The sequence below is a fragment of the Sparus aurata genome, chromosome 4, assembly GCF_900880675.1.
Source record: "Sparus aurata chromosome 4, fSpaAur1.1, whole genome shotgun sequence".
Classification (NCBI taxonomy): Eukaryota; Metazoa; Chordata; class Actinopteri; order Spariformes; family Sparidae; genus Sparus; species Sparus aurata.
In genome coordinates this window covers 8,242,980-8,267,187 of record NC_044190.1, presented here as the reverse complement: position 1 = coordinate 8,267,187, position 24,208 = coordinate 8,242,980, and the positions used below count along the sequence as shown (strand labels likewise).

The 24,208-nt window shown below is 43.2% G+C and overlaps 2 protein-coding genes across 2 annotated transcripts; one reads left to right on the top strand and one right to left on the bottom strand.

Annotated features, from left to right (window-relative positions):
- Positions 1 to 136: 136 nt before the first annotated feature.
- Positions 137 to 16,838, bottom strand: nnt2 (nicotinamide nucleotide transhydrogenase 2). The gene is made up of 22 exons (XM_030414370.1): positions 16,386 to 16,838; positions 15,582 to 15,747; positions 14,605 to 14,834; positions 14,337 to 14,536; positions 13,101 to 13,188; positions 12,863 to 12,951; positions 12,591 to 12,778; positions 11,449 to 11,582; positions 11,173 to 11,364; positions 10,479 to 10,632; positions 9,547 to 9,708; positions 9,352 to 9,462; positions 9,109 to 9,254; positions 7,636 to 7,831; positions 6,592 to 6,825; positions 5,925 to 6,085; positions 5,616 to 5,795; positions 5,364 to 5,523; positions 2,335 to 2,416; positions 1,150 to 1,268; positions 683 to 798; positions 137 to 602 (listed from the first exon to the last, which is right to left on the bottom strand). The coding sequence occupies exons 2-22, from the start codon at positions 15,709 to 15,711 to the stop codon at positions 456 to 458; spliced, it is 3,219 nt and encodes a 1,072-aa protein (XP_030270230.1). The 5' UTR covers positions 15,712 to 15,747; positions 16,386 to 16,838; the 3' UTR covers positions 137 to 455.
- A 721-nt stretch (positions 16,839 to 17,559) lies between these two features.
- On the top strand, positions 17,560 to 24,112 carry afg2b (AAA ATPase AFG2B). The gene is made up of 11 exons (XM_030414371.1): positions 17,560 to 17,683; positions 17,916 to 18,534; positions 18,615 to 18,800; positions 19,953 to 20,237; positions 20,324 to 20,509; positions 20,902 to 21,060; positions 21,161 to 21,370; positions 21,465 to 21,692; positions 22,551 to 22,685; positions 23,655 to 23,780; positions 23,892 to 24,112. The coding sequence occupies exons 2-11, from the start codon at positions 17,944 to 17,946 to the stop codon at positions 24,027 to 24,029; spliced, it is 2,244 nt and encodes a 747-aa protein (XP_030270231.1). The 5' UTR covers positions 17,560 to 17,683; positions 17,916 to 17,943; the 3' UTR covers positions 24,030 to 24,112.
- Positions 24,113 to 24,208: the final 96 nt, after the last annotated feature.

Here is a 24,208-nt window from a genome sequence, read left to right as displayed (position 1 = left end):
AATTTCAATCAAATGCATTTAAAAATGTTAAGTAATGAGCCTATTTTGAAAATGTAGGGATGAGAAGGTACAGATATGCATTAAAATGTTGGCGGTTAAAGTAAAATGTCAGAAAAATGAACAAATACAAGAACAACATACTTGAGTGTACTTTATTACTTCCCACCTCCCACAGAAAGTGATCCACCTCCATAAAATGCAAGGTGCAATAAAATGGACTTTAGATATGTTCAAATATTTTTATTTACAAATCAGTACACATTTGCTTTTGAGTTATTCATGTCCCATATTTTTAAAACATCATCTTATGCATTTTGGGTATCTTTGTATCAGATCCACATTCGTTGCAGACCCATTAAATCACTTCTCCAAAATATATATACTGAAAGCCAATGCTGGAAAAATATTATCTGTCAACCTGCCTCTGCACTGTCCAGCTGTTAGCAGTAAGGTAACTAGTAGTAGGCCTCTCTGATCTTGGCCTGCAGGCCGTCACATGTCTTCTTTGCATCTCCAAGCAGCATTGATGTGTTGGGTTTGTAGAAAATGGGGTTATCCACGGCAGCGTAGCCCACGCCCAGGGTGCGCTTCATCACGATCACCTGGGATGAAGTTTAGTGGTCACTTTCTGTACCACACAGCTAAAATGTGTCCTACTCTCAAAGGTAACTTAAGAACCAACCTGTTTGGACTTCCACACCTCCAGGACGGGCATGCCAGCAATTATCGAGTTCGGGTCTTCTTGTGCTGCAGAATTCACGGTGTCGTTGGCTCCAATGACCAGTGTCAAGTCAGTCTCTGTGGGCCACAGACGTTTGCACACAAGAGCGATGGTCAGACAAACCGCAAGCAAAAGGCTCTGCATTGGCCTCATTAATGTTACTGGGTTCCCCAGGACCACACTTATCTCCCTCCGTCATAAACAGAACCATGTGTCTCGGACTGCATGCCTGGTTGCTAAGAAAACAAGACTGTTGCCCTGATAACATGGCACGTCTAAATATCAAGACAACAGGAGGCTGCTCCAAGTGCAGATGAAAGAGGGGTGTGATTATTACACATAATTCATCTAGAATTATAATCAGATAAATCGACAAAAATGTAGCAGTAATTGATCCAACGGAGATGTTTTTTCTCAAGATTTTTCACCTGGGAAGTCGTCGTTGATCTCGTCCATCTCCAGGACGATATCATAGGGAACACCAGCCTCAGCCAAGAGGACGTTCAGCTGGCCAGGCATACGACCGGCCACTGGGTGGATTCCAAACCTGGAGGAGATGGATGCAAAATATTAAAGCTCATCAACTCACAAGTCCCTGATCAGTGGAGTCGAAAGTACAAATGCACCCGTCTCTTTCTGAAAGTTTGGATTTGGATTTTAAGTGGTTGATTATTGACACATTTTAATTTATCTAGTTAAAGACGGAAGTTAAAGTAATTATTTCATCACGGATATATTCAGACAGGGAGCATTTTCATGTCTTAGCTCACAGAGATGAAGCTACTATTGACTACTTTATATATAGTTGGGTCGCTGGTAATCTAAAAAAGTAACTAGTAACTGTAGTTGTAACATGAATGTAGTTAAGTACAATACTTCCTCTGGAAATGTAGTGGTGAAGAAGTATATAGTTGAATACTCAAAAAAGTAATGTAAAAGTACCTGTAAGATAGTTGAATTTGAGACTCAACTCAACTACCAACGCTTTCAGATTGCGACCAACCCGACCTAAAATCCCCAAACTTCAGGATTTGACAAATTGGGAAACGACTCGAAAATCTCAACAACAAGAGCGTTAAGTTCAGTTCTCAGTGGTGGTGCATTTACTCAAGTGCTGGAATTTAAAGTACTTGTACTATACTTGAGTATTTCCATTTTCTTTTACAGTTGTGCTACAACTCAGAGGCACCCTTTTAATTCCACAACATTTATTTGACACATGTAGCCACTAGTTGCTTTGCAGATTAAGTTATTAGTTATTTTAATTATGATATTATATTGTAGATCAAAATAAGACCTTAATTGATCCTAAAGGGAGACTGACAAATCAGAAACTGACATTATTACAACGTTATTTTGAAATACGCCAATCTATGTTAATGAGTACTTTTACTTTTTGGTACTAATATTTTGATGACAATAATTCCGTTCTTTCACTTAAATAAATTATGGAACAGAGCATTTCTACACTGTGGTATTGTTACATTTACTTACAACATCTGTACATACTTCTCTTTCTCCCCTTTGAGTCTGAATATTTTTCCACATATCAGTTATGAGCAGCAGCAGTCATCTTGTTTATAAAATAGAAGAACATGAGTGTAGACATTCACCTGACAGCCTTGCCCTGCTCCTTCAGCATCTTCACCATGTCTGCAATTGGGTACTGGGCTTTTGCTGCACACAGACCCCAACCTAAACAAACACAGACCAGACAGAGTAAACATGCAATAGACTAAGAAAAATGACATTTTAACCTTCAGATATCACCGGCTTATTTTAACTAGCATCCGGAGAGTTTGAGATCCTTCCCTCGGCTACTTGGGTCTATTATCTGATAGCATTTCCTCTGGATTTGTGGATTTGGAATAGTTATGGTTCATTTTTAAATGAAAGCACAGCAAGGGGTCAACAACAATAAAACCAGTGATTCCTCTACCCCTTCATCTTTCTTTTGTCCTCCTCTCTGTGTCCTCATATACCACAATTCTCCATTCTGTACTAAATCACAGTGGCTCAGAGTTCTAAGAGACGTTTTTCTTAGGAAAACTTTTGCGTGCGTGGGTCCCCTGCGTGCAAAGAACTCCTTTCCCCAGATCTCCATAACCCCCGTTTAACCCTGGTGGTCAGGTACCTTGTAGAGTTCAGCATTACCCCTCATCAAGTTTTTCAAGCCAGTCGCCCATAACCCGTATCTTCTAATTCCCCAGACAACTGGAGCCTTCTGTTTCCTCACTGCCGTGCTTTGTTGTTGACAGCGCATGGAGGAGTCTCGAGTCTGGACTCAATAGCTCTTATGACTTTTCACTGCTTCTCTAATCAAACCAGCGTGTTGGACCACACAGCTGTCCTTGCGTTGGTTCGGAGCCACTGGGAAACAACAGCAAGTATCCAAGAGAGGTTCCTCCCGCTCAGGCCACTCAACAACCCCTCAGTTGTTGAGTGTTTGGCTTTTTCCATTCAATAAATCAAACGTGTTCACCATCTGACACTTGTAAATCGAAGCCATCATCATTGACTCTTTGTGCACAAACATGTACTGAATCATAGCATTTATTTACACTGCAAGGGTGTCAGCAGACCAGGTAGCTGTGAGATCATTTGTGTACAAACTGCTCCCTCTTGTGGTTTCCAGTATACTAACTTTAATGAATTAGTACCATATCAATCATTCTAAAATCGAGACCTTTGGCTTTGCAAAGCCTCTAGCTCTCTCAGATCCAGTGTGAAAACATATTTGAGACACATTCTGGCAGCGCAGTCAAGCTCAGCCTTGTAGTCAGGTGAAGACAATCAGATCAGAGAGATAGCTGATCGATGCAGACCATCTGAAACGCTGCAGCTGGAGTGCAGAGGAGGATCTACGCTGTCCAGTGATGAGAGAATCTGCTCCTTCTTAGTCTCTGATGTCAACCCAAGCCTCTCTCTACAAATGTCTCTCCCAGAGGCTTTAGTCTCTCAGGATTTTTTCCACACGAAGTCTTTGTAATGTAAAAAAGACGGGTCTTTAGCTGATTAAAATGATGAATAAGAGGCAGACTTGCCATGCTGGCATGTAATTCTTTGGAATGGTTACATTTGAATGGTTTGGTTTAACCAAAATTCAAACTTTCCCTGTTCTCAAACTTCATTAATGTTGACTACTGCGCAATCAATTTGATCAAAAATGCTACCGATTAAGCTGTCTGCTAGATTGGATCCAGACAAAATAGTGTTTAAATGCGTCTCTGGTGTTCCTGTGAAACACTGGTGGCTAACTGGCTTGAACAGGAAGTTTCAAGGAGAACTCCATCAAATTTCCACATCAAAGTATTTCTTTTACAGGTTTTGGAGAGTTTGTGTGAAGCCTTTTGGGGTTCCAGAGGGAGCAGTGTGAAATCTGACAATGTGCCTCAGGTGATGTCACTTGAGTCAGAGCCAGTTGGGGCTGAAGACTAAAAGTTTGAAAATGAAAAGAAATCTGGTGGTGTGGTGTTACAAAAAAGTGAGGTTACTGGGCCTCTGTAGCTGCTTTAGGCCTGCAGCTCAAGGTTACATTAGCCACTACCAGCAAAATACCTAAATCTTTATATTTGAGTGACTCAGGTTGAGTTGTATTGTGGGTAATGAAGGCGCTTGGTTTTGTTAAGGAAGAGGAATGCATGAACTGATTATCTGCCTCTAAAATAGTGCACCTTTAACAGTTTCATGTTGTGGTGGTTTTATTGACCAAAGACAAAGATGACTTTTAAAGTCACTTTTCTTACTGCACAACAAATAATACAAATGTTCTCACACACGTACATGTATAAAAAAGGACTGATTATTTTGTAAAAATGCGTTTTTGGCGTTGACCCAAATGTTAAATCTGGCCACAAAGTAGAAAATTACATTGCTTGTAAACACCCAGTGGACTCTGTACATGCAACATTCCATTCCCTGCAAAATAAGGAATCTGTGAACAGTGGCTGAGACAGACTTTGATGGGTGATCCTGAAATTGAGAATGAGGTTCAGTTTTTTCTTCTGCTGTCCTGGCTATGAGGACAAAAGGAATGTACTCTGTATTCAAATGTCCTCCATCTGCTGTGTTCTTTTGGTCTGATTAAAAACAAAAAAAAAACCACTTGTGCTGTGCTTGAGGAAGGGAACCCTTGTTGCAGATTTTGTTTGCCAAGCTTGGAGAAAATGCAGAATATTTCATTTGAGATTGAGCTGCAAAATAACCTTTAATTTTGTAATGAAATCAAATGTAATGAAATGTTTGGCGCTTCAACTGTATTCTTGGTGTCTTGTACTTGACATGAAAATCAAAGTAATCGAACCAGTATGTCCCGATACTTAACACGTCAAAGTCAGTATGCCAGAAATACCAGGATGTCCTACCGCATGTATTTTACGGTATGAAAGCCAGCATGCTTTTCTGGCCATTCTGACCCACAATCCTCTGCACAGTGGAAGATATGTCACATGACTGAGCTGCCGAGAGAGCACAGACAGATGACAGCTCATATGTTGTGCTATGGACTGTGACAGCTGTATGAGGAACAGGGTAAAAGTTCAAAGGCACAATATAATGAGTAGTATGTCTAAAATGACTGCCAGCTGCAGTATGTAATACAAGCAAAAGAAAGTATGCAGTTTGGAACGCAGAAAGTGTTTACCTGGTGTGATGATGATGCTGTTGGCCTCTTTGATTATGTCGATGGTCTGGTCCAGGTTGACCTCAGTGTGAGTGCCAACAATCTCCATGGGCTTTCCGCCCGCAGTGGAGGTGGTGCCGTACCCACCCAGGATCACATTGGGCAGGGAGCGGTTCATTGCCTGAGGGGAGAAAAGGACATTTAATCAGGTAACTGCAGAGAGGCAAGTGTGTAACCTCACACATGTGGCTGGATGTGTGTTTGTGTACTCACCACACACATGATGTAGGAAAGGATGGCACCAGAAGAGCCAATGAGAGCTCCGACGATCGTCATGAGATTGTTGTCTAGCAGGAAGCCCTCAGCACAGAGCGCCCATCCAGAGTAGCTGTTCAACACGGTGATGACCACGGGCATGTCAGCCCCCCCGATGGCTGCTGTCAGAGTTACACCCTGCGGAGGAGTCGTTTTCAGTGCGTCTTATCCCTTAATTAATTTCTTAAAACGTTTTTCACTGTTTTTAACATTAAATTTCACTTTCTGCGTCACCTGCTCTCAGCTCAGTGAATCTTTGATACACACCATAATAGTGGAAAGCCCAGACACTCCCACTAGACACCCCATGCCAGTCCCATAGCTGGAACTGAGCATAAAGGGGACAATGCCTCCCATGGACGCTGCCATCAGACCAGCGTTCAACATGTGACGTCCCGGCAACATCAGGGGGGCGGAGTTCAGGACGCCTGCAACCAAAAACATCTTCAACAAACATTTTTATAGAAACCAGAAATGATTCCAAGTCGTTTGGAAACAATTTGACGAGATAAAAACACGTAAACACACTTTTCTCTTAAGCAGTGTCGAGTGTCTTTGGACCGCGGAGGCCTGTAATCATCTGTATAAGAGTCTTTCCCATCCACCAACCACAGCCATGCAGTCATGGCCTTGCCCGACCCGTAACAAATCACCAGAAAGCTTCTCATGTGTTCCTCTTGATCAGTTGCACTACAATGTAAATTAATGGCTGCTGACACATGCACACAAACCCCACAGTCCAGGCCTGGATTAAGAAGAGGATCTTTGGCTTTACCCAGATGAAAGAGACAATCAGCATCAGAGGACACAAAGCTCAGTGTGTTTTTAAAGATATCAGTATGTCTATATCAAATGAAGAACTAGATGAGCCTGTTAAGGACAGAGTCACATGAATAAGATCTGAATGTACTTAAATCTAAGCCATATCCATTACCTTGAAGCTTGCCGTAAGCCACCAGTGAGCCACTGAAAGTGACTCCTCCGATGTAGGTGCCCAGATACGCCACGGTCTTGACCACCCCGGCGGCCGGATGGGTGTCCAGGTGGGGGAACTCAATCATGAACTCGGCAACACAGGTGAGGACAGCCGCCAGCCCCACGAGGCTGTGGAAGGCTGCCACGAGCTGCGGCAAGTCTGAGATTTCAATACGCTTGGCAATGGTGAGACCTGCAGCCGAGATCAGCCAGAAAGATGGGAATGAAAGAGTTTCGGTAAATCTCATAGAGTTATTACACAGTTGTCTGGCTCAGCGAACCAAACTTCTCATGCACATTGGCTACGTTTGAAAACAGAAAAGGAAAAATATAAAAAGGGCAAACACCTGTTTTTAGTAACTTGACACTTAACAAGCAGTCCTGATCTTCAAAGTCGATCTAATGAGGCCTGAGTTTAAGTGTGTTTTCTCCAAAACACTGGGTCGCTAGCTCTGAATAAACTGTTATGCTCTGCTGCCTGTGAGTGTATGTATTTTGACTGCAACATCATTCATCATCCCACTTTCTTACTTAAATTACAATTAACGTGTACAACGTTCACACATGATGGCGAAATCCACCCATCTCTGTGTCTGGACAGGATGATTGATGTTCTGTTATGAATAAGAAAAAAATACACACTCTTCAAAGACGGAGGAGTCGTGTGCAAAGTTCATAACATGTAACTCGTTCACGGTGGTCCTGTGGTTTCCTAAACAAACTGTTGGATTTCAAATAGTGGCCGCACCAAGGCTTTATTAATTGTGTTTGTTTTTAAGTGGAGACTGAAACCCAGAGTTGCCTCGTTGATGGTGAGATCCCTTGCTGTGATACAGCACACCTACGTTGTGGACAACAGTAGGATCTGTTCTAAACCTAAATCAGGCAGTGATGAATGATAACGCTGCCACAGTAGGCAATTTTTCCATCCAAGCAGTTTTCTGCGATCATGACATCATGTTCATTTCAATCGTAGATCCTCTAAAAACAGGAAGCTACCTACCCAGTGTTCCTCCAGTGGCCATGGCCAGAGACATCTGAGACAGCAGCTCTGGTGAGGGTTTGAGGGCACCCAGTGTGGCAGCGATGCCCCCTGCAACTCCCATCATACCCAGCGCGTTCCCCAGACGACTGGTGCCCTGAGCGGAGAGGCCTGCCAGCGCCCCGACACAACACATGCCCGAGCCCAGGTACATCATCTGAGGTCAAAGAACAACACAAGTCAGGATAATTTAATATAACACAAATTAATAAGACAAATGATAAAATCCAAATACAAAACAAATGTTATCAAAATACACGTGGTTGCAGTGCACCTAAGATGCTGGTCATCAGCTACCATTAAAATCCGAAGAAGAAGTAGAAATACCATAGTTGGAATCAGCTGATTGACAGAAAACTAATTAGCAACTATTTTGGAAAAGTCAAGTCGGTCAGGTTCAGCATGTAGAATTAAAGGGTAAGTCCACCAAATTAACACATTAAAGTATGTTTACAGTACGGCTACAAGATATGGTCAGAAAGTGATACTGCGATTGTTGGGACAGATATTGTGTTTGCGATATAATTCATGATTTTTTTTTTTCAGATTACTCAAATTTTGCATCACAATTTTCATTGTTATTGAAAAACTAGTAAAATGATGATGATGTGGCACTTCTCCTGGACTCTGCCAAACACATGTTTTATTACATCTGGAGAACAAGCTTTGTAGGCCAGAGCATCTCTGCAGCACTACAACATTTAATGAAAACAATGTTTTGTGAAACATTTTATCTTTATAAAAAACATTTGCAGCTTGGACTTGGATATTGCACTTAGTCATATTGCAATTTCAGTTATTTTGAGATTAATTGTGCAGCCCTTGTCAACAGGTCTTTTGGAGGACTGCTGCATATGTGACAAATTAGTGTAAAGCCTTTTGTGCTCAAGAGGAAGGTGCATGTAATGCGATAAATCGCCTCCTGTTATGTCACCCAGTGGCTGTTGAATTGTGGGTAATGTCGACATCAGATTTTGCAAAAGCAGTCCACTGGACAACCATTACATTCCTATAATACGATCAAAATCTTATTTTGCAGAACCAGATTTATCGCCTTTTTATTTCACGCATTCTTCCTTTTCCAAAACCTGGCACCTAGATTACCCACAATGCAATGCAGCCACTGGGTGACATCATGTTTGTTGAATATCTTTGGTTTTAGACCATCAGTTGCAAAACTAGTAATGGACGTCACGTCACCGTCGTCAAAGACATTTTTCATCACTCCCGGACAATTTATACTCTTAATGAAAAATGAAGCCCAACGAATCATCAGTTAAATCAACAGAAAAACACAACATTGAGTATGGATACAACCAAAGTCAACTTGAGTATCACAAACTTTGGCAATTGATCTTTTTCCTGACAGGCTACCTACATATATTTTTAAAAATGATAAATGTGAGGGGAATAACGGGCTCCCTGTGCTGTCACCTGCTCGATGTTGTATCCAGCAGCCACTGAGGCTCCATATCCCCCGACAAATGCAGTCGCAGGCAGCGCATACAGGTAGTTGTACTCAGGAGGGTCAGTGGGACGCTTGAACATGTCTAACATCCTCTGTGTGATCAGGAAACCACCTGTATGTCAGCAGAAAAGAAGAAATGACACTTTTCTCAGTTGACTAGTCTTGCAATTGATCTTCTCAATTGTTAAATTTGAAATTAAGTGTCAGACCGGCAATGTTGATGGAGGAAACAAAGGCAGCCGCAAGGGCCAGACTCTCAGGCAGAGTGGAGGGTGTCAGACCTCCACCCATCAGCACCAGACCTCCAACAGCTGTCAGTCCTGACACACACGCAAAAAAAACAACATTCAAAAGGTTAAAGACACAATGTCACAAAAAACTCAAATCTGATATGGACTCCTGACCTGAGATGGCGTTGGTGACAGACATGAGGGGTGAGTGCAGAGCAGGGGTCACGCCCCACACTGTGTGGTATCCCACAATCCCCGCCAAGCCGAAGGTGGTGACCATCTGAGTGAAGGCTGCGTTGGGGGAGATGATGCCCAGAGCCAGACAGGTGGAAACACCTGCAGAGAGACACAGCAGTGTTGTTGTTGCTGTGCGGCTCTTTATATGGAAAGAAATGTGCAGGTTTTGTCATTTGTTCCATTCTCTTTTTAAACTTTACAGCAACGGAATAACTGAAGAATAAAAACAAACACTTTTGTGTTTTCCCAGCAGGTTATCCAAGTGTGGTGATTCATAGTTTCTCTGAAGCTTCAAAGAAATTAACTTTGCTGAAAAATGTATTCCCCTCCGTGCTTTAATGTAATGGAGTGTCCACATTAAAAAGCCTCATTAAGATCCAGTGATCTCAGTGAGCAAAAGGGCAAAACTTTCCAAATAAGATTTTGTTTGGAACTCACGCTGCAACTAACAAACTTTTTGTTTTTCATCAATAAACCTACCCAGTGATTTTCTCAATCAATCAGTGCACCGTTTAGTCATTACAGCATCAGAAAGTAGTTCAAATCTCAGTCAGAGGTCCCAGAAGGGACATTTTCAAGCCGAACTGGATGCCGTCATGTTGCCTTTTTTCTCAAACCGATAGTCCAAACTCAAGGAAACTGTTTCACAGGAGAAGCGTCCACTCCTCACATTTGAAAGTTTTGAAAATGGACTTTGATTGTCGATTATTTTTTCTTGTCAGTCAAATAATTGATTGTACTCTATTTGAAACTACTATATGTTGTAGAAAACAGTCAAACAAAACTAAAGAATTATCTTCAAGAATGTGTTTAATTCTATTTTATCTATGAGCCAATGACATCATAAAATTGTGCCGAATGTGTCTGACCTGCAGTGTAGGCGCCAGCAGAGGTCAGGGTGCGATGAAAGGGAGAGACCTCAGCCGCCTTCTCAGCCTCCAACTCTGCGACTGTTTTCTGTTTGACGGGGGCAGCTGGAGGAGCTGTTTTGGGGAGCGGGGATGGGAATATGTTCCTGCCTTCCTGGACACGTCAGAAAACACAGAGCACCAGTGTGAGAACCCAGAGGACGTCCGCAGAGATTTGCGTGCGAAACACACATCAAGACTTTGGGGTCCAGGCATTGTGGGAGATCTCGGCTGGACAGTGGGAGCACTCCAAGTACAAACTCATGGACCACATAGGAGATTACACTGAACAAACAGCAATCACAAATCAGTTAGCCGTGGTCTGAAAGATAAATTCTCTTTAAAAGAGGCCTGAATAATGCCGAGTTTAACAAGGGGAAAACTGATATGTCCTGTGGAGGTTGCATGCTTTCACTGCCATAAACAATGCGTCAAAGCCAAAATTCCAGGAAAAGTATATTTTGAAACGTTCATAACATTCTTGCTGGAATCCAGCATGAGCTATCCCCAGCTGGGACTGGGATTTTAGTACTCATTTGGCACAGTATCGGAGCATGACAGGATCTGACAGCTCACGCTGAGAGGGAGCAAGGGATGCCAGCGGTGACGGAGGCTGCCAGTAGACAGTTACGATAAATAATAATAAGAACCCCACCTTCATAACAAGAGTCCCTCGGATGACATGGTCAATTGTTCCATAGTCAAATTCGTCTGTGGGCTGATAGTGGAAGTATTCCTTGTCTGGGCTGATGGCCTTCAACAGCTTCAGGACGTTGTTTGAATACAGAGTGCTGGCCTGGGTGGGCATGCGGCTGGGCAGGTCTGAGTAGCCGATGTGTGTTACTCCCTAAAAAGTATTAACATAGTGGTGAAAAAAAACATAAAAACAGGCTTTAGAAGGGGGTTATGTCTTTTAATCAAAAATCCTCACCTTGTGAACGTACAGTTCTCCAGGCCTGGTGGTCTCGATGTTGCCCCCTGCCTCTGCAGCCAGATCCACCACCACAGAGCCGTCCCTCATCGACTCCACAAACTCCTTCTTGATCAGAATGGGAGCACGCTTCCCTGAATGGGAAACAGGGAACACAGAACAGGTGAGATGCATCAAATGTTCAGAACAGCATGAAATCTGAGAAACTGGAAGTGTACAGTCTACATTAAAGCTGAACTATTAGATTTTTGGCCACAAGGGGCAGAAAAACACCTCAACAAGCCATCAATTCCCTGCTTACTCCACCAACACACACAAAACAACATACACTGAAGTCATGTGTTTGGTGTTGAAATATCTAATCTCAATACAATACCTTGAAGAATATTGATAATTAATACCATGGTCCCATGCCACAGGAAAACATTGAGGGCATAACATTTTTTAACTTAACAAAGAGATGAATTTAACAAGGAATGTGTACTGCAAACAATCATTACTGAATCAGTTTTTAATATTTAGAATCGATGTTTCAGTACTTTTGAAAACACTAGTGTCTGGCCTCTTGACATTGGCCACGTTTGCACCTATGCAATGTATATAACATATTTTCATCAGTCCACTAGTTTGTGCCATGGAAGCAGGGACTTCTGGGGGCAAAATGATATCCCTGGGGTTTAATTTAGACCGTGGTCCCTGAATTGGAAACACACAAAAGGTTTCTAGTCCCTGGGGAAAGTTAATGCAGTGGAAAAAACAGCTATTGTGAGTTCCACTGTTACTAAAAATGCTAATCTAATAAAACCCTTTTTACTCCAACTCCTAGCTATAAAAGTCTGGGTGTTCAGCTGCTTGTTGATCAGCTTTGTATGATCATCAGCCAATCTGAATCATCATCCGTCAGCTGTGGGCAGGAACACACAGGTGTTTTTTTTGAGATGTTTGTTGCCAGTCAGGAATGATGAGAATGGCTGCTAAACCAAAAAAAATAAGCTAACACAAGCTCAGAACACTGGGCTCCATCACTATGAATGATCCCTTTCATTCGGTTCAATGTTACTGTGCCAGAAATACTGATGAGCTTTAAACACCAAAAGAAAAAAAGACAAGAAACGGTAGTAGAAAGTACAGATGGGACTGACCTGGAATCAGAGCAGTGCTGATGACAATGTCGACCTCTTTGCACTGCTTGGCGAAAAGCACCATCTCAGCCTCAATAAACTCTTTAGACATCTCTTTGGCATAACCTCCGACCCCCTCGCCAGACTCTTTTAAGTCTACTTCTAAAGGCTCGGCCCCAAATGACTTGAACTGCTCCAGGGCTGCCGGCCTGAAAGCCAGGAAACACTCAGGTTGTCATCAGAATAATAATCATCACTCATCACAGTAATGTCTTTTATTCCTCAACTTATACCTGGTGTCAAATCCTCTGACTATGGCTCCCATCGACTTGGCTGCGCCTGCTGCTGCCAAACCAGCAACTCCACCTCCAATGACCAGGACCTGTGTACAACAGAGACTTCCTTAGTGTAGAAGAGGGAGACTGACCGTCCACTATTACACATTTTATTTGAGGTACAGACAGGAAAGAAATAACTTGTGGGAAATCCCTCATGTTGACTTGCGTACAGTATTATGTAGACATTAGTTACCTTAGCCGGCGGTACTTTTCCTGCAGCTGTGATCTGACCGGTAAAGAACCTGCCGAAGTGGTTTGCAGCCAGAACCACAGCTTTGTACCTACGAAACAAACCCTCAAGTCACATTTACTCCAATTCCTGAACAGCTACAGACATACACCGATCAGCCACAACATAAACACCACGAACAGAGGAGGTGAATAACATTGATCATCTTGTAACAATGCAGAGTTCTGCTGGTAAACCTTTGGCAGATGCTACTTTAGAAACACTGCTGCATCCCAATCGAACCCCCTGCCGACGACACACTCCCTGATGGTAGTGGCTCCCCCAGCAGGACAACGCTGCCTGCAACGCCACAAAAACTGTTCACAAATGACGCGAGGCCTCCAAATTCTTCAGATCCCAATCCGATCAGTCCTCAGCAGGACGTCCCAGACTAAGTCTGATCCATGGAGGCACTGAGCCAAAAACTCTGTCCCTTCTTGGCATGGACACAGGACGTCTGGGGCGTCCTCTGGTGTCCGGCACCAGTACATTGGTTGAGTCCTGTTGCTTGCGAGGTGGAGCCTCAATGAATCAGACTGTTTCTGGGTTCTCCTATGGATGCTCAACTGGATTGGGATATGGAGAATCTGGACACAATGCCAACATCTTTAGCTGTTTTTCATGTTCCTTAAGCCATTTCTGAGCGTTTTTTGCAGTGTGGAAGAGGGCGCATTGTCCCACTAAAGTCAGGAAGTGCTGTGGCCATGAGGGGTTGTAATTGGTCGGTACTAAAGATGTATTTCATTCAGGGGTGGTGTGTTATATTCTGTCACGCAGGTAGCATGTGGCGTGTTGGTGCTTGTAACTTCAAACAGAGGGCAATTTTTTGTTTTTGTGATCATCCCTCTTTGTTTCCAGTGTGAACATTAAGGCTGGATCAATGTAGCAAAACTCCAACACAAACTGAGAGTATTCTTTTAAATACCTGGAGAAAAAATAGGCCTAAACGTCAAAATCAATTTGACCACAAAAACAAAAAGACGTCTTCACACAGGAAATGATATCCAGTTGCCCATCACACGCTCAATCCATTCATCGATCTCAACTCTTCTGCATTCACCTAAAGGCCTACCTTTCCAAAAGGTTTTACAGCTGAAACATTCCCGTATAACCCAATGAACAACATAATAAAACGGTCCTACGTAGATTAGGTCTCACATGCAAGACTCAATCAGCATGTCAATGTGTATTTTTCTTTACCCAGCAATGTTAGCCATGGAGCTGAGTGCATCGTAGCCCTGTGCGATGGTGACTCTGGGCACCTGGTCCATGGCCAGCACATTGCTCTGCCTCTCTGACAGCTTCTTCATCAGCTCTGGGTTCTGTGCTGGATAGATGAAGCTCACCAAGGTGGACTTAGACTTCAGGAGGTCTGCCTCGCTCAGACTGGGGGCTCGTACCTACAGAAGCAAAAGGATGTCAGACGAGTGGAAATTCAGTAATACTGAGGCCAGATATGTTTACGAACCTTGAGGACCAAATCTGAACCGAAGGCTCCCTTGACGTCAGTGATGGTGGCTCCGGCTTCTTTGTACTGCTGATCGGAGAACTTGGCTTCCTCTCCAGCTCCGCTCTCCACCTGCACCTGGAAGCCCTGTTTGACCAACGCCTCCACCCCGGCAGGAGACAACGCCACACGTCGCTCATTCTGTAACGTCTCCTTAGGAACGCCGACTACCAGGTCCTTGTAGAGCACACCTGAACACACAAACCAGCTGATAGTTGAGTCTGCAGCACACTAAAACCCATTTCCTTCTCCTCTTTCTTGAAAAACTATTTCACATTTTCAGATGAATATTAGAACATTTCTCACAAAGAGTAACGTCTTTCTTTCTGTGCAACAACAGCCGAGCATGTGCATGTACGGCCAAGATTGTGTGGCTGAGACCAGTGTCAGGTTACACATTTCTCTCCATACACGGCGCGGTGACCTCGCCGCCATGAGGACATTATTAGCAGGTGATTGGCTCAGAGCCAGGCCACACAGCGAGGCCTGCGCTCCCACACCGACACGCTCAAAATTCAAACTTAAAAAGCACTCGGCAACTCGCTGAACTTCACAAACCCTCGAGGACATGTGCCAAGCGAACAGCATTTACTCCCTAAATAAACGTCTGTGGACTGAATCGAACCGGGCAGCAGTCAAACGTTCACATGTCACCTTTAACTGACCTCTCATTTGATCTCACATGTTAGCAGCTCCTACAGTTCTCCCTCCTGCGGGAGCTTCTCTAGAAACCAAACAGTTCATGATCTGTGGAGTTTTTCCACTCTTCTGGCCAGAGGGAGCGTGTCCTCATGTGAACTGCTACGCTCTCATACCTCAAGTCAAGACACAGAGGAAATCCAGACCAAAGAAGGCATGCAGGGCCTGGATGTCCTCTGTGGAAAAAAAATATTGTTAGATCGCACAAAGTGATTTGAACAGAAAGGCACAGTTCCTACCTCTGGAGGCTTGTTGGTCCCATAATGTGGGGAAAGTCCTGAAATTCCTCCTTCCAGGTAGCTTCTGACGGACCCCTCGCTGACACAAAACGAGGGAAGAGCTGGAGATGCAGCGCAGGAGGGTCGACATGGCCTCTGAGCGTCCGCCCTTAAACTCCCTCTAGCTCTTGAATATGAACACAAAGAAGATGAGCAACAGGTCAACACTACTTCTACACCTGTCAAAAAGAAAAGCGCATTTTAACCCCCTTCAAGTAGATCCTAGAGCTGCGAGGCCTCCAGACAGCAGAGTGACACTTCGGCTCTGCAGGACACACACAAACACACACACACACACACACACACACACACACACACAGGGCCCAGGCTTGATTACACACTCCGGGCTGGTTCGCGAGATTTGGAATTATGACGGCACAAGAGGGAAACTGTGCCAAGTCTGGCCTGGTTGTTGTTGTGAGGAGGAGCGGCTTGAACCGGGCAGAGAAGTCAGATAAAATGTTTGGTGCTGCAGGGGGACAGCTCAGGACTCGAGACACAAACACAAGCAAACTACTGTAAATAATAAAACACATAAATGAAGAGGAATGCGGTGTTTGAGTATTTGTTCTCAAAAACACACAATTTCATTAAGAAAAGTCCAAACAGACAGTGGAAACTTGTAGTACTCTGCCTGTTGAGTCAGACCAGTTGATTTCTGATCATACCTTTTGCTTTTCATTCAAGCTCTGAACCACAGAGGTGTGCCCTCCATCCTCCACCTACTGCGGATTCATTCATAAACTGAAGGATTCTCACACTTGCCTTTCAGACTTGGAGAAAGAGCAGGTTCAAGGTTCCCTGAGCAGCAGTAGGGTCACCTGTCTGTGAGACGTCCAACCAGAATCCCCTTCGTCTGCTCGCAGGGACACACAGACGACCTTCCGCAGTTTCGATATCGCTGCTGCACTATTTATGTATAAATAGCGGCCTCATGTGACCTCAGTCATGAGCAGACAAACACCCCGCTGCTTCAAACCTCTGCCAGACACCCTGCGAACCACAGGCTGGATTAACATGTTTATCACAAATACTCGTTTTATTTAGTACTTGTTCTTATGCAGGTACACGTTTTTTGACGCTCTCTCGGTAGCTCCTCTCGCATCATACGCAGCTCTGAAACATAAATACTTTTTAAATAGCATAAACACATTTTTAATGAATATCTAGCAGTCATGTGTCTGTTCAAATTTTTCAAAACAGACTTACAGTCCCGGCATTTTCTCTTCTGGACACAAGATGGCGCCGGAGAGCCAGAGGAAGGTGTGACACTTAAAATGTTGGACGACTGAGACTTTTCCGGTGCTTCGTCTCTTTTACATCCTGATGTCAATCTATTTATAAGTCTTTCTTTTTCTTTACATTATTATTTTGTTTGTTTGTTTGTTTGTTTGTTTGTTTAGATAATCTAATATATATTACCTGTATAAATTATGGAATGATTCCATCATGTATCTTCATCATCATGTCATTTTTATTCATAACATTTGATTTACAACATGGAGACAAGACATAACTATTTGAGCTATTATTATATTATTTTAAACAAACGATTAGATCTATTAAATGAGATCAATATATTAATCAATAATATATAAGTAAAGACCTAGTGGATTATTCATTTTGAGATACTTGTTTTTAACTAGTTTTTCTTTTTTCTTCCACTTTATACTTCCTTTCCACCACACTGAAGGCAAATTTATTACTTTACTTAACGAAATGTACTTAAAAGTTTTAGTTAATAGTGACTAATTGGCTTTATAAAAGAGCAAATGATAAGTCTCTCATCTCATCTCAAATATCGTTTTGTTATTTTGTGTTTTTTGTGAGTGTGCTGCTTGAGAATAATGTTTAATAAAAGGTGTATTTAACAATGTTAACGTGTTTTTGTTCTTTGAAGTTGTTTAATAAAGTTTTTTTTTTATTCGGGTTTGTCCAAATTCAGCTTCCGTCCAGTCTCGCGCAGGGAAATGTTTTGATTGGCCGTCTCGTTTTAGCGCCACATGGACGCTGTAAACATCAGTGTGTTGGACCAGCCGCTCCTGTTGATAACGTCTCACCTGGTTTGTACCTGTGTGAATGTTTTTGTTGAAAAGTCGTATGTAACGTAGCGAGGAATGACGTTGTTGCTAACAGCTAGCTAACGTTAGTAGCATGTAGCTAAACACTGCAGCTAATCGCACTGCGAGCTCCACCAGTGTGTGTGTTTATGTGTGTTTATGTGCTGATGATGTAAAAACTTCGCCGCCCTTTAAGATCTAACTTCATCTGCTCGCTTTGTCATTTCACCGTCAGTGACTCAGGTGTCTGCTGGTGGACCAGGATGTCTCTGCGGCTGCTGTCAGTGGACCCATCGGACCGCGGCTCTCAGAGGTGCCGACTGGGTCCACGCTTGATGTCAGCGCTGGGTCTGAGTCTGGGCTCCCCCCTGCTGGTGTCCGTCCCCGGGGGAAGCTGCCTGTGCACGGCGTGGCCTCGGCCTGACCTGGCGGAGGGCTTCGTGCAGCTGGACCTGAAGTGTTCCTCTCCCGGTCTGATCTCTCACCCACCAACACATCTCACTCTGGACCCGACCCAGCTCACACCTGTCCCCTGCCCCAAACTGAAAAGTGTGAAGGTCGCTGTGGTGGTCCAGAGTGTTGAGTTTAAGAAACACACAGCTGCTCGACAGGTTCATGAGCTGGTGAAGGACATGCTGAAAGGCGTGTACCTGCACGAGAAACATGTGATCGACCTGGAGAATTTTGACACGGAGATCAGATACATTGTTGTTGAAAGCATCAGTGCTGATGCTGGTTCTTCTGGAATCATCACCTCAAAAACTGGTGTGGAGATAAGTGGCATCCAGACAGTCCGGCACTACAGGAGTCAGCTGCAGGACCAGGACTCGGTCCCACTGGGGGGTCTGGAGGGGGTCAGTGTGAAGTCCTTGTATTGGTATGCATCCACGTTGTTTATTCCCTCTGTATGACATGTGTTTTCATGGTATTTTAGGTGAGTGCCTCCCTGAGAGAGATGCTGCAGCTGCCCCTCCTCTATCCAGACACCCTGAGCTCTCTGGGTGTGTCGTGTCCCAGAGGTGTGCTCCTGGTGGGGCCTCCAGGTGTGGGAAAGACCCAGCTGGTCCGCAGAGTGGTGGGAGAAGTTGGAGCCAGCCTGGTGGTGGTCAGAGGGCCCGAGGTACAAAATGAGTTCCATCAGTGTGTTTGAATTATATTATTATTACCATAACAATCTGTTTAGTTAAATTTGCAAATACTGTGTTTATTATGATGTGGGAACTTGTACGAAAATGTAAGTGAGAAGCTGCTGAATGATAAAATAATCAGATTTTTTAGGCTGACTTAATTAATCGATACCAAATCAAGACAAGTCATGGCATTGATGCAACAGTCCTGCAACTCCAATATTAACCTTGGGGCTAAAACTAACAATTATTTTCATGGTCATGATTTTTTTTTCACAATTAATCATTTAGTCTATAAAGTTTCCCCAAAAAAGGTTGGGAAATGAGTTTCCCTGATCTCTAAATGACGTCTTCAGATTGCTTCTTTGGTCTAAACAACAGTCAAAAACCCTCAAACTTTTCATTTGCTGCCATAAATGATGAAGAAAAGCAGCAAATCCTCACAGGATGGCAATTGTATTCTGAAATTAAAATAAAGCATTTGTTTAATAAGGGTCATTGTAACTGATAATAACAATATTTGTGTCCTAACGTGAAACCGTGATATTTTCTCGGATGGTTATTATCGTACTGTGAACGTCGCAGTTGCAACCCTACTGGTGGGATTTGACACCAGTCAACAGGCTGTGTTTAATCACATAATAACACATCAGCTAATGTTACCTGTCCTGTGGAAAAATCACAAGAGGGTTTCATCATTTCTGGCTGTCAGAAACAAAATCTTCATCGAAAACAAACCTCACAATTCCAATATTCTAAAATAAAGAGTGTGCCCCGGTGAAATAACGATTCTGAAAAGGCCAAAGTAGCTTTCATTTATAGCATAATTTTACGTTGTATATTTCTTTGCATTGTAGGCTACAAGGAGTTGTGCCAGAGGCCTGATGATGTATTTGTGCACTTTAGCTGATATTCTAAGGTGGATTTTAAAAAATTGCTAAAATTACTAAATAATAAAATAAGTTGGTTAAACTTGGATCTCTGTTTGTTTTACCTGGTAAAGTATACACTCGGCATAAACTTACTAATGTTTTGATTTTGTAACATACTTTCATTTCATTCAAGTTTCTGTATACATACAGTTGAATATTATTGTATTCTCATTAACATTAATAGTCATTGTGATCTGTGAATGATTATTTCAGGTGGTGGGATCGCGGCCGGGTGAGAGCGAGGAGAAGTTGCGCGCTGTGTTTGAGCGCGCTCGGTCTGCAGCTGAGGAGGGTCCCTGTGTGCTGTTCTTGGATGAGCTGGACTCTCTGTGCCCGAGGAGAACCGGCTCGTCGGCACCAGAGGACCGCCTGGTCGCTCAGCTTCTCACGCTGATGGACGGGATCAGTCAGTCTGATCGCTTCCTCATCGTCGGAGCCACCAACCGGCCGGATAGCCTCGACCCCGCCCTGCGAAGGCCTGGGAGATTTGACAGAGAGGTACGGATGATGAAATATGGAACCTGATACATAATAATGAAAGAGTCGAAGTCTTTGAGTGTCTCTTTTTTACGTCTCTCCTTCAGGTTATCATCGGAGCACCCACCCTGCAGCAGAGGAAGGCCATCTTGTCGGTTCTGTTAGCGAGGATGCCCGTTTGTCAGAGTGTGGACATTGCAGAACTCGCACAGAGAACCACAGGATATGTAGGAGCGGATCTGAGTGCCCTGTGCAGGGAGGCTGCCATGCACGCTATACGGGAGAAGTCCAAGGTAAATACGGTCAAGCTGCAAAGAGTAATCAAATTATCGAACAGTTGTCAACTCATAAATTAATAGCAACTAGTACGTTTCTTTCCCCATCCGTGAGAGTAAAATCTGTCACAATAATCGTCAGGTTTCTTTATCTGAGTTATCAGATCATTTTGTTTGCAGACCTAGCAACAACATTGAACACCAAACCTTGAATTGCTCAGGATGCCTGTTGTTTATTGTTTGTTTTGATTATACATCTACATGTTGCTGAAAGGCAGTATTAATATTGAGGTGATTCTCTTGGTAAATTACATTGAAACTGACACTGATACCAAGTGAAAAAAAAACCTGCTTTAATCCCCTGTGACTGTTGAAGATGTACACTTTTTGTCAAATGTTGTTGTGTGCAGGGTTCAGGAGAGCAGCTGGTGGGTGTGAAGCACTTCCAGGAGGCCCTGAAGTCGGTGCGTCCCTCCTGCCTGCGGAGCAGCCTGGGCAGGACGGAGCTCTCTCTGGTGACTTGGGAGCAGATAGGAGGCCTGGATGACGTCAAACTCAAACTAAGACAGGTGAATGAGCAGCAGCGCATCAATTATACTGCTTAAAATACAAAGATAAAAGTACGGCTGACTGGAATGAATTGATTTTATTTTCCTTCCCTCATCAAAGAGTATCGAGTGGCCGATGAGATACCCTGAGGCATTTGTTCGTCTGGGTCTGAGTCGGCCTCGTGGTGTTCTGCTCTACGGACCTCCAGGATGTGCAAAGACGACGCTGGTCAAGGCTGCAGCCAACTCGTCTCACTGCGCCTTCCTGTCTGTCAGCGGCGCTGACCTCTACTCTCCCTTTGTCGGCGACTCAGAGAAGGCTTTAGCGCAGGTGCGTTCTTTAAACACTCTATAGCAACATCTGTGAATGGCTGCGATGTTGCCGTTTCATCCATTAACATCTGTGCCTGTCTGTCCACACACAGCTGTTTTCCCAGGCTCGGGCATGTGCCCCCTGTCTTCTGTTCCTTGATGAGATCGACTCTCTGATTGGCGCCCGGTCAAACAGTCATGGAACTAATAGCGTACAGACACGCCTCCTGTCTGTGCTGCTGAATGAGATGGATGGGGTTGGTCTGAAGACGCTGGAGAGGAGAGGGACGGAGAGGATCCTGCAGGCGGAGGGAGTGGAAGAGGCTCACACACAGGAGCAGGTCAGATATCATGGAGATGAACCTCACTCCTCTTTGTATTGCTGAAAGGGTAACATCAGTATATTTGAACTTGGACCTGAACCACTGACAGTATAGAAAGTATCCCAGAGATAAAACTCCTCAGATCACAGTAAGATGTTTAACCAGTAACAGCTGTTCTGTCGCTTTCGCCAAAGCCACCAGACTTTATATGCAGAGCCAGTCGTTTAGTCCTCATAAAATACACTTCATTTAACTTGACAGAAAAACAAAATAACACTCACTAAATCATTGTGGTTCATCTTCTGTTCCAACAATCGCCAATTCGTACTTGTCTGAAAGAAAACCTGTACATCACTTTATGATGTAGGAAGATACGGAGAGGAGCAAGAGGAAGTAGACATCAGAGAAGTGGCGGGAAAAACAGTGTACAGAGCCAGAATACTTTTACATCTAAAGCGGTGAATTAAAGATTTATTCCAACAAAAACAGTTAGTGATTGTTGGAACATGTGGAAAGACGGGCCAAAATAGTTTTGGTGCGTTTTATTTTGTTTTTCAGTCGAGTTTAAATGAACCGTTTTTTTACGACGGTGAAATTGCTGTTTCTGCAAACGGAGTCTGGTGGCTTTGGGGAGCGGATGTTTCGAGTTAAACAAAAAGGCTCTGTTGCACACAAGGATTAAATTGCAGCCCAATTTACAGCTGCCGTCTGCAGCGGTCTCACACAACAGTGGAAGAATTTGGAAAAATTGCTCTCCTCATTTGTCACTTAGACACAAAAACATGGGGAAATGAGGGCGGTTTAAACATGCTGAAGTCGCCGTCTCACACAACATCCGATCCGTATGTAATGATACATCCGACTGCTCTTTGACAGGTGGACTTCCAGGAAGTGTGCAACAACGATGTGATGGTTGTCGCCGCAACAAACAGACCTGACTGCTTAGACAGTGCCCTCCTCAGACCTGGCAGGCTGGACCACATCATATACGTGCCGCCACCTGACCAGCAGGTAACTCATTAATACGTTTTGATGCTGTGTAAGAAATTTAACAGAATGGTGTGATTTGTTAATCCAATATATTGATTGGTGTCACCACTTTGAGAAACACATGAGTGTATAAATGATATTATTTACTACATGGGCTTAGTATTTACGTACCAACAACCGTATGAGTATCATTACTTTCACTGACAATGAATCCATCAATTTTTTTGGATTAATTACTCAGTAGTTTGATCTGTAAAATGTATGAAAATAGTTAAAATGTCACCTATAAATGTCTACAAATATTAAGTAATTTCTTTAATCGATAGATGGCTGCCGTAACAGTCGATCATCAGTCAATCATTAATAATATATGAAATATGTTTGTGGACTACATTGGGAGTTGAAAGCACAAATAAAGTGAACACCAAGTCACCGGTATAATAAACAAAATAACACAAAATAATGACATAATAAGCCGAGCGCCCGTCTGTCCATATTCAACAAGCCCAACAAAATCCAGCCCTGCCTGAGGCGATATCAGCTGTACTGAAGGTCTTCTTTCACAGTTCTGTAAATTACGAACTTATTATTTGGTAATTAAAATACAATTTCTCATCCCAGTATTTTGGATTATATTTTCATCTGATTGTCACACAATACGTTTCTGAAAAATCATTTAACAGTGATTAATCCATTAACGATTAATCATTAACCTCTCTCGTCCACAACCAAAGAATATTTAGTTTTCTCCCAACAGAGAAGAAAAGAAACCAGAATGCATTCTCTCAAACCAATTAATTGATTATCAAAACATATGGCAATTGATTTAATAGTTGAGAAATGATTAATTATTGCAGCTCTATGTTTTACACAGTATCTCAGCTTTTTCACAGTAGTGATCTTAGTATAGCACCAATCATTTACGTCTTTAGAGCTGATTTAAGATATGATAACATGCCATTTTGTAACTAACATCGTGTTTGTGTCCAGGCTCGACTTTGCATCCTGAAGGCGTGTACAGAATCGATGCCCCTGGGTGCTGACGTGTGTCTGGAGGAGCTGGCCGAAAAGACAAAGCTTTACTCCGGAGCTGACCTGGAAAATCTGTGTAAAGAGGTAATATGATGCACACACAACTGGCTATCAAATTCAAAAGCTAATCCTGGTCCTGGATGTAGACGCAGATAAATAGAGAAGGGATATCTGATGAGTTTTTCTGTTTTCCAGGCTGCTCTGTTGGCGCTACAAGAGGAGAACATGGAGGCTTCTTCTATCAAACACACGTACTTCCTCCGATCCCTCGGCAAAATGAGCCCCTCTCTCACTGCCCAGCAGATCCACACATATCAAACATCTCCCAGATGACAAGCAACCCGTCCTCTGCGTTCATAAAATGTATTATTGTTATTACACAAAAATATTTTGAAATAAAATGAGTAAAACTTAAACTTTGGTGTTTGATATCTTTTCAGTTTTTTTGTCACTTACAAGCATTTGAAGTGCCTTCAAAGCCTTTGACTTTGAGCTTTCACACATGGCCACAA

What these genes read in the sequence shown, in the direction of transcription:
- afg2b (XM_030414371.1), top strand. Translation starts at nt 17,944, where the DNA reads ATGTCTCTGCGGCTGCTGTCAGTGGACCCATCGGACCGCGGCTCTCAG. An exon ending in CAGAGAAGGCTTTAGCGCAG is followed by an intron (nt 21,371 to 21,464) that starts GTGCGTTCTTTA and finishes GTCCACACACAG; the next exon opens with CTGTTTTCCCAGGCTCGGGC. An exon ending in TGCCGCCACCTGACCAGCAG is followed by an intron (nt 22,686 to 23,654) that starts GTAACTCATTAA and finishes GTTTGTGTCCAG; the next exon opens with GCTCGACTTTGCATCCTGAA.
- nnt2 (XM_030414370.1), bottom strand. Translation starts at nt 15,711, where the DNA reads ATGTCGACCCTCCTGCGCTGCATCTCCAGCTCTTCCCTCGTTTTGTGT. An exon ending in GAGAACTGTACGTTCACAAG is followed by an intron (nt 11,365 to 11,448) that starts GTGAGGATTTTT and finishes AATACTTTTTAG; the next exon opens with GGAGTAACACACATCGGCTA. An exon ending in CTGGGCTTTCCACTATTATG is followed by an intron (nt 5,796 to 5,924) that starts GTGTGTATCAAA and finishes ACTCCTCCGCAG; the next exon opens with GGTGTAACTCTGACAGCAGC.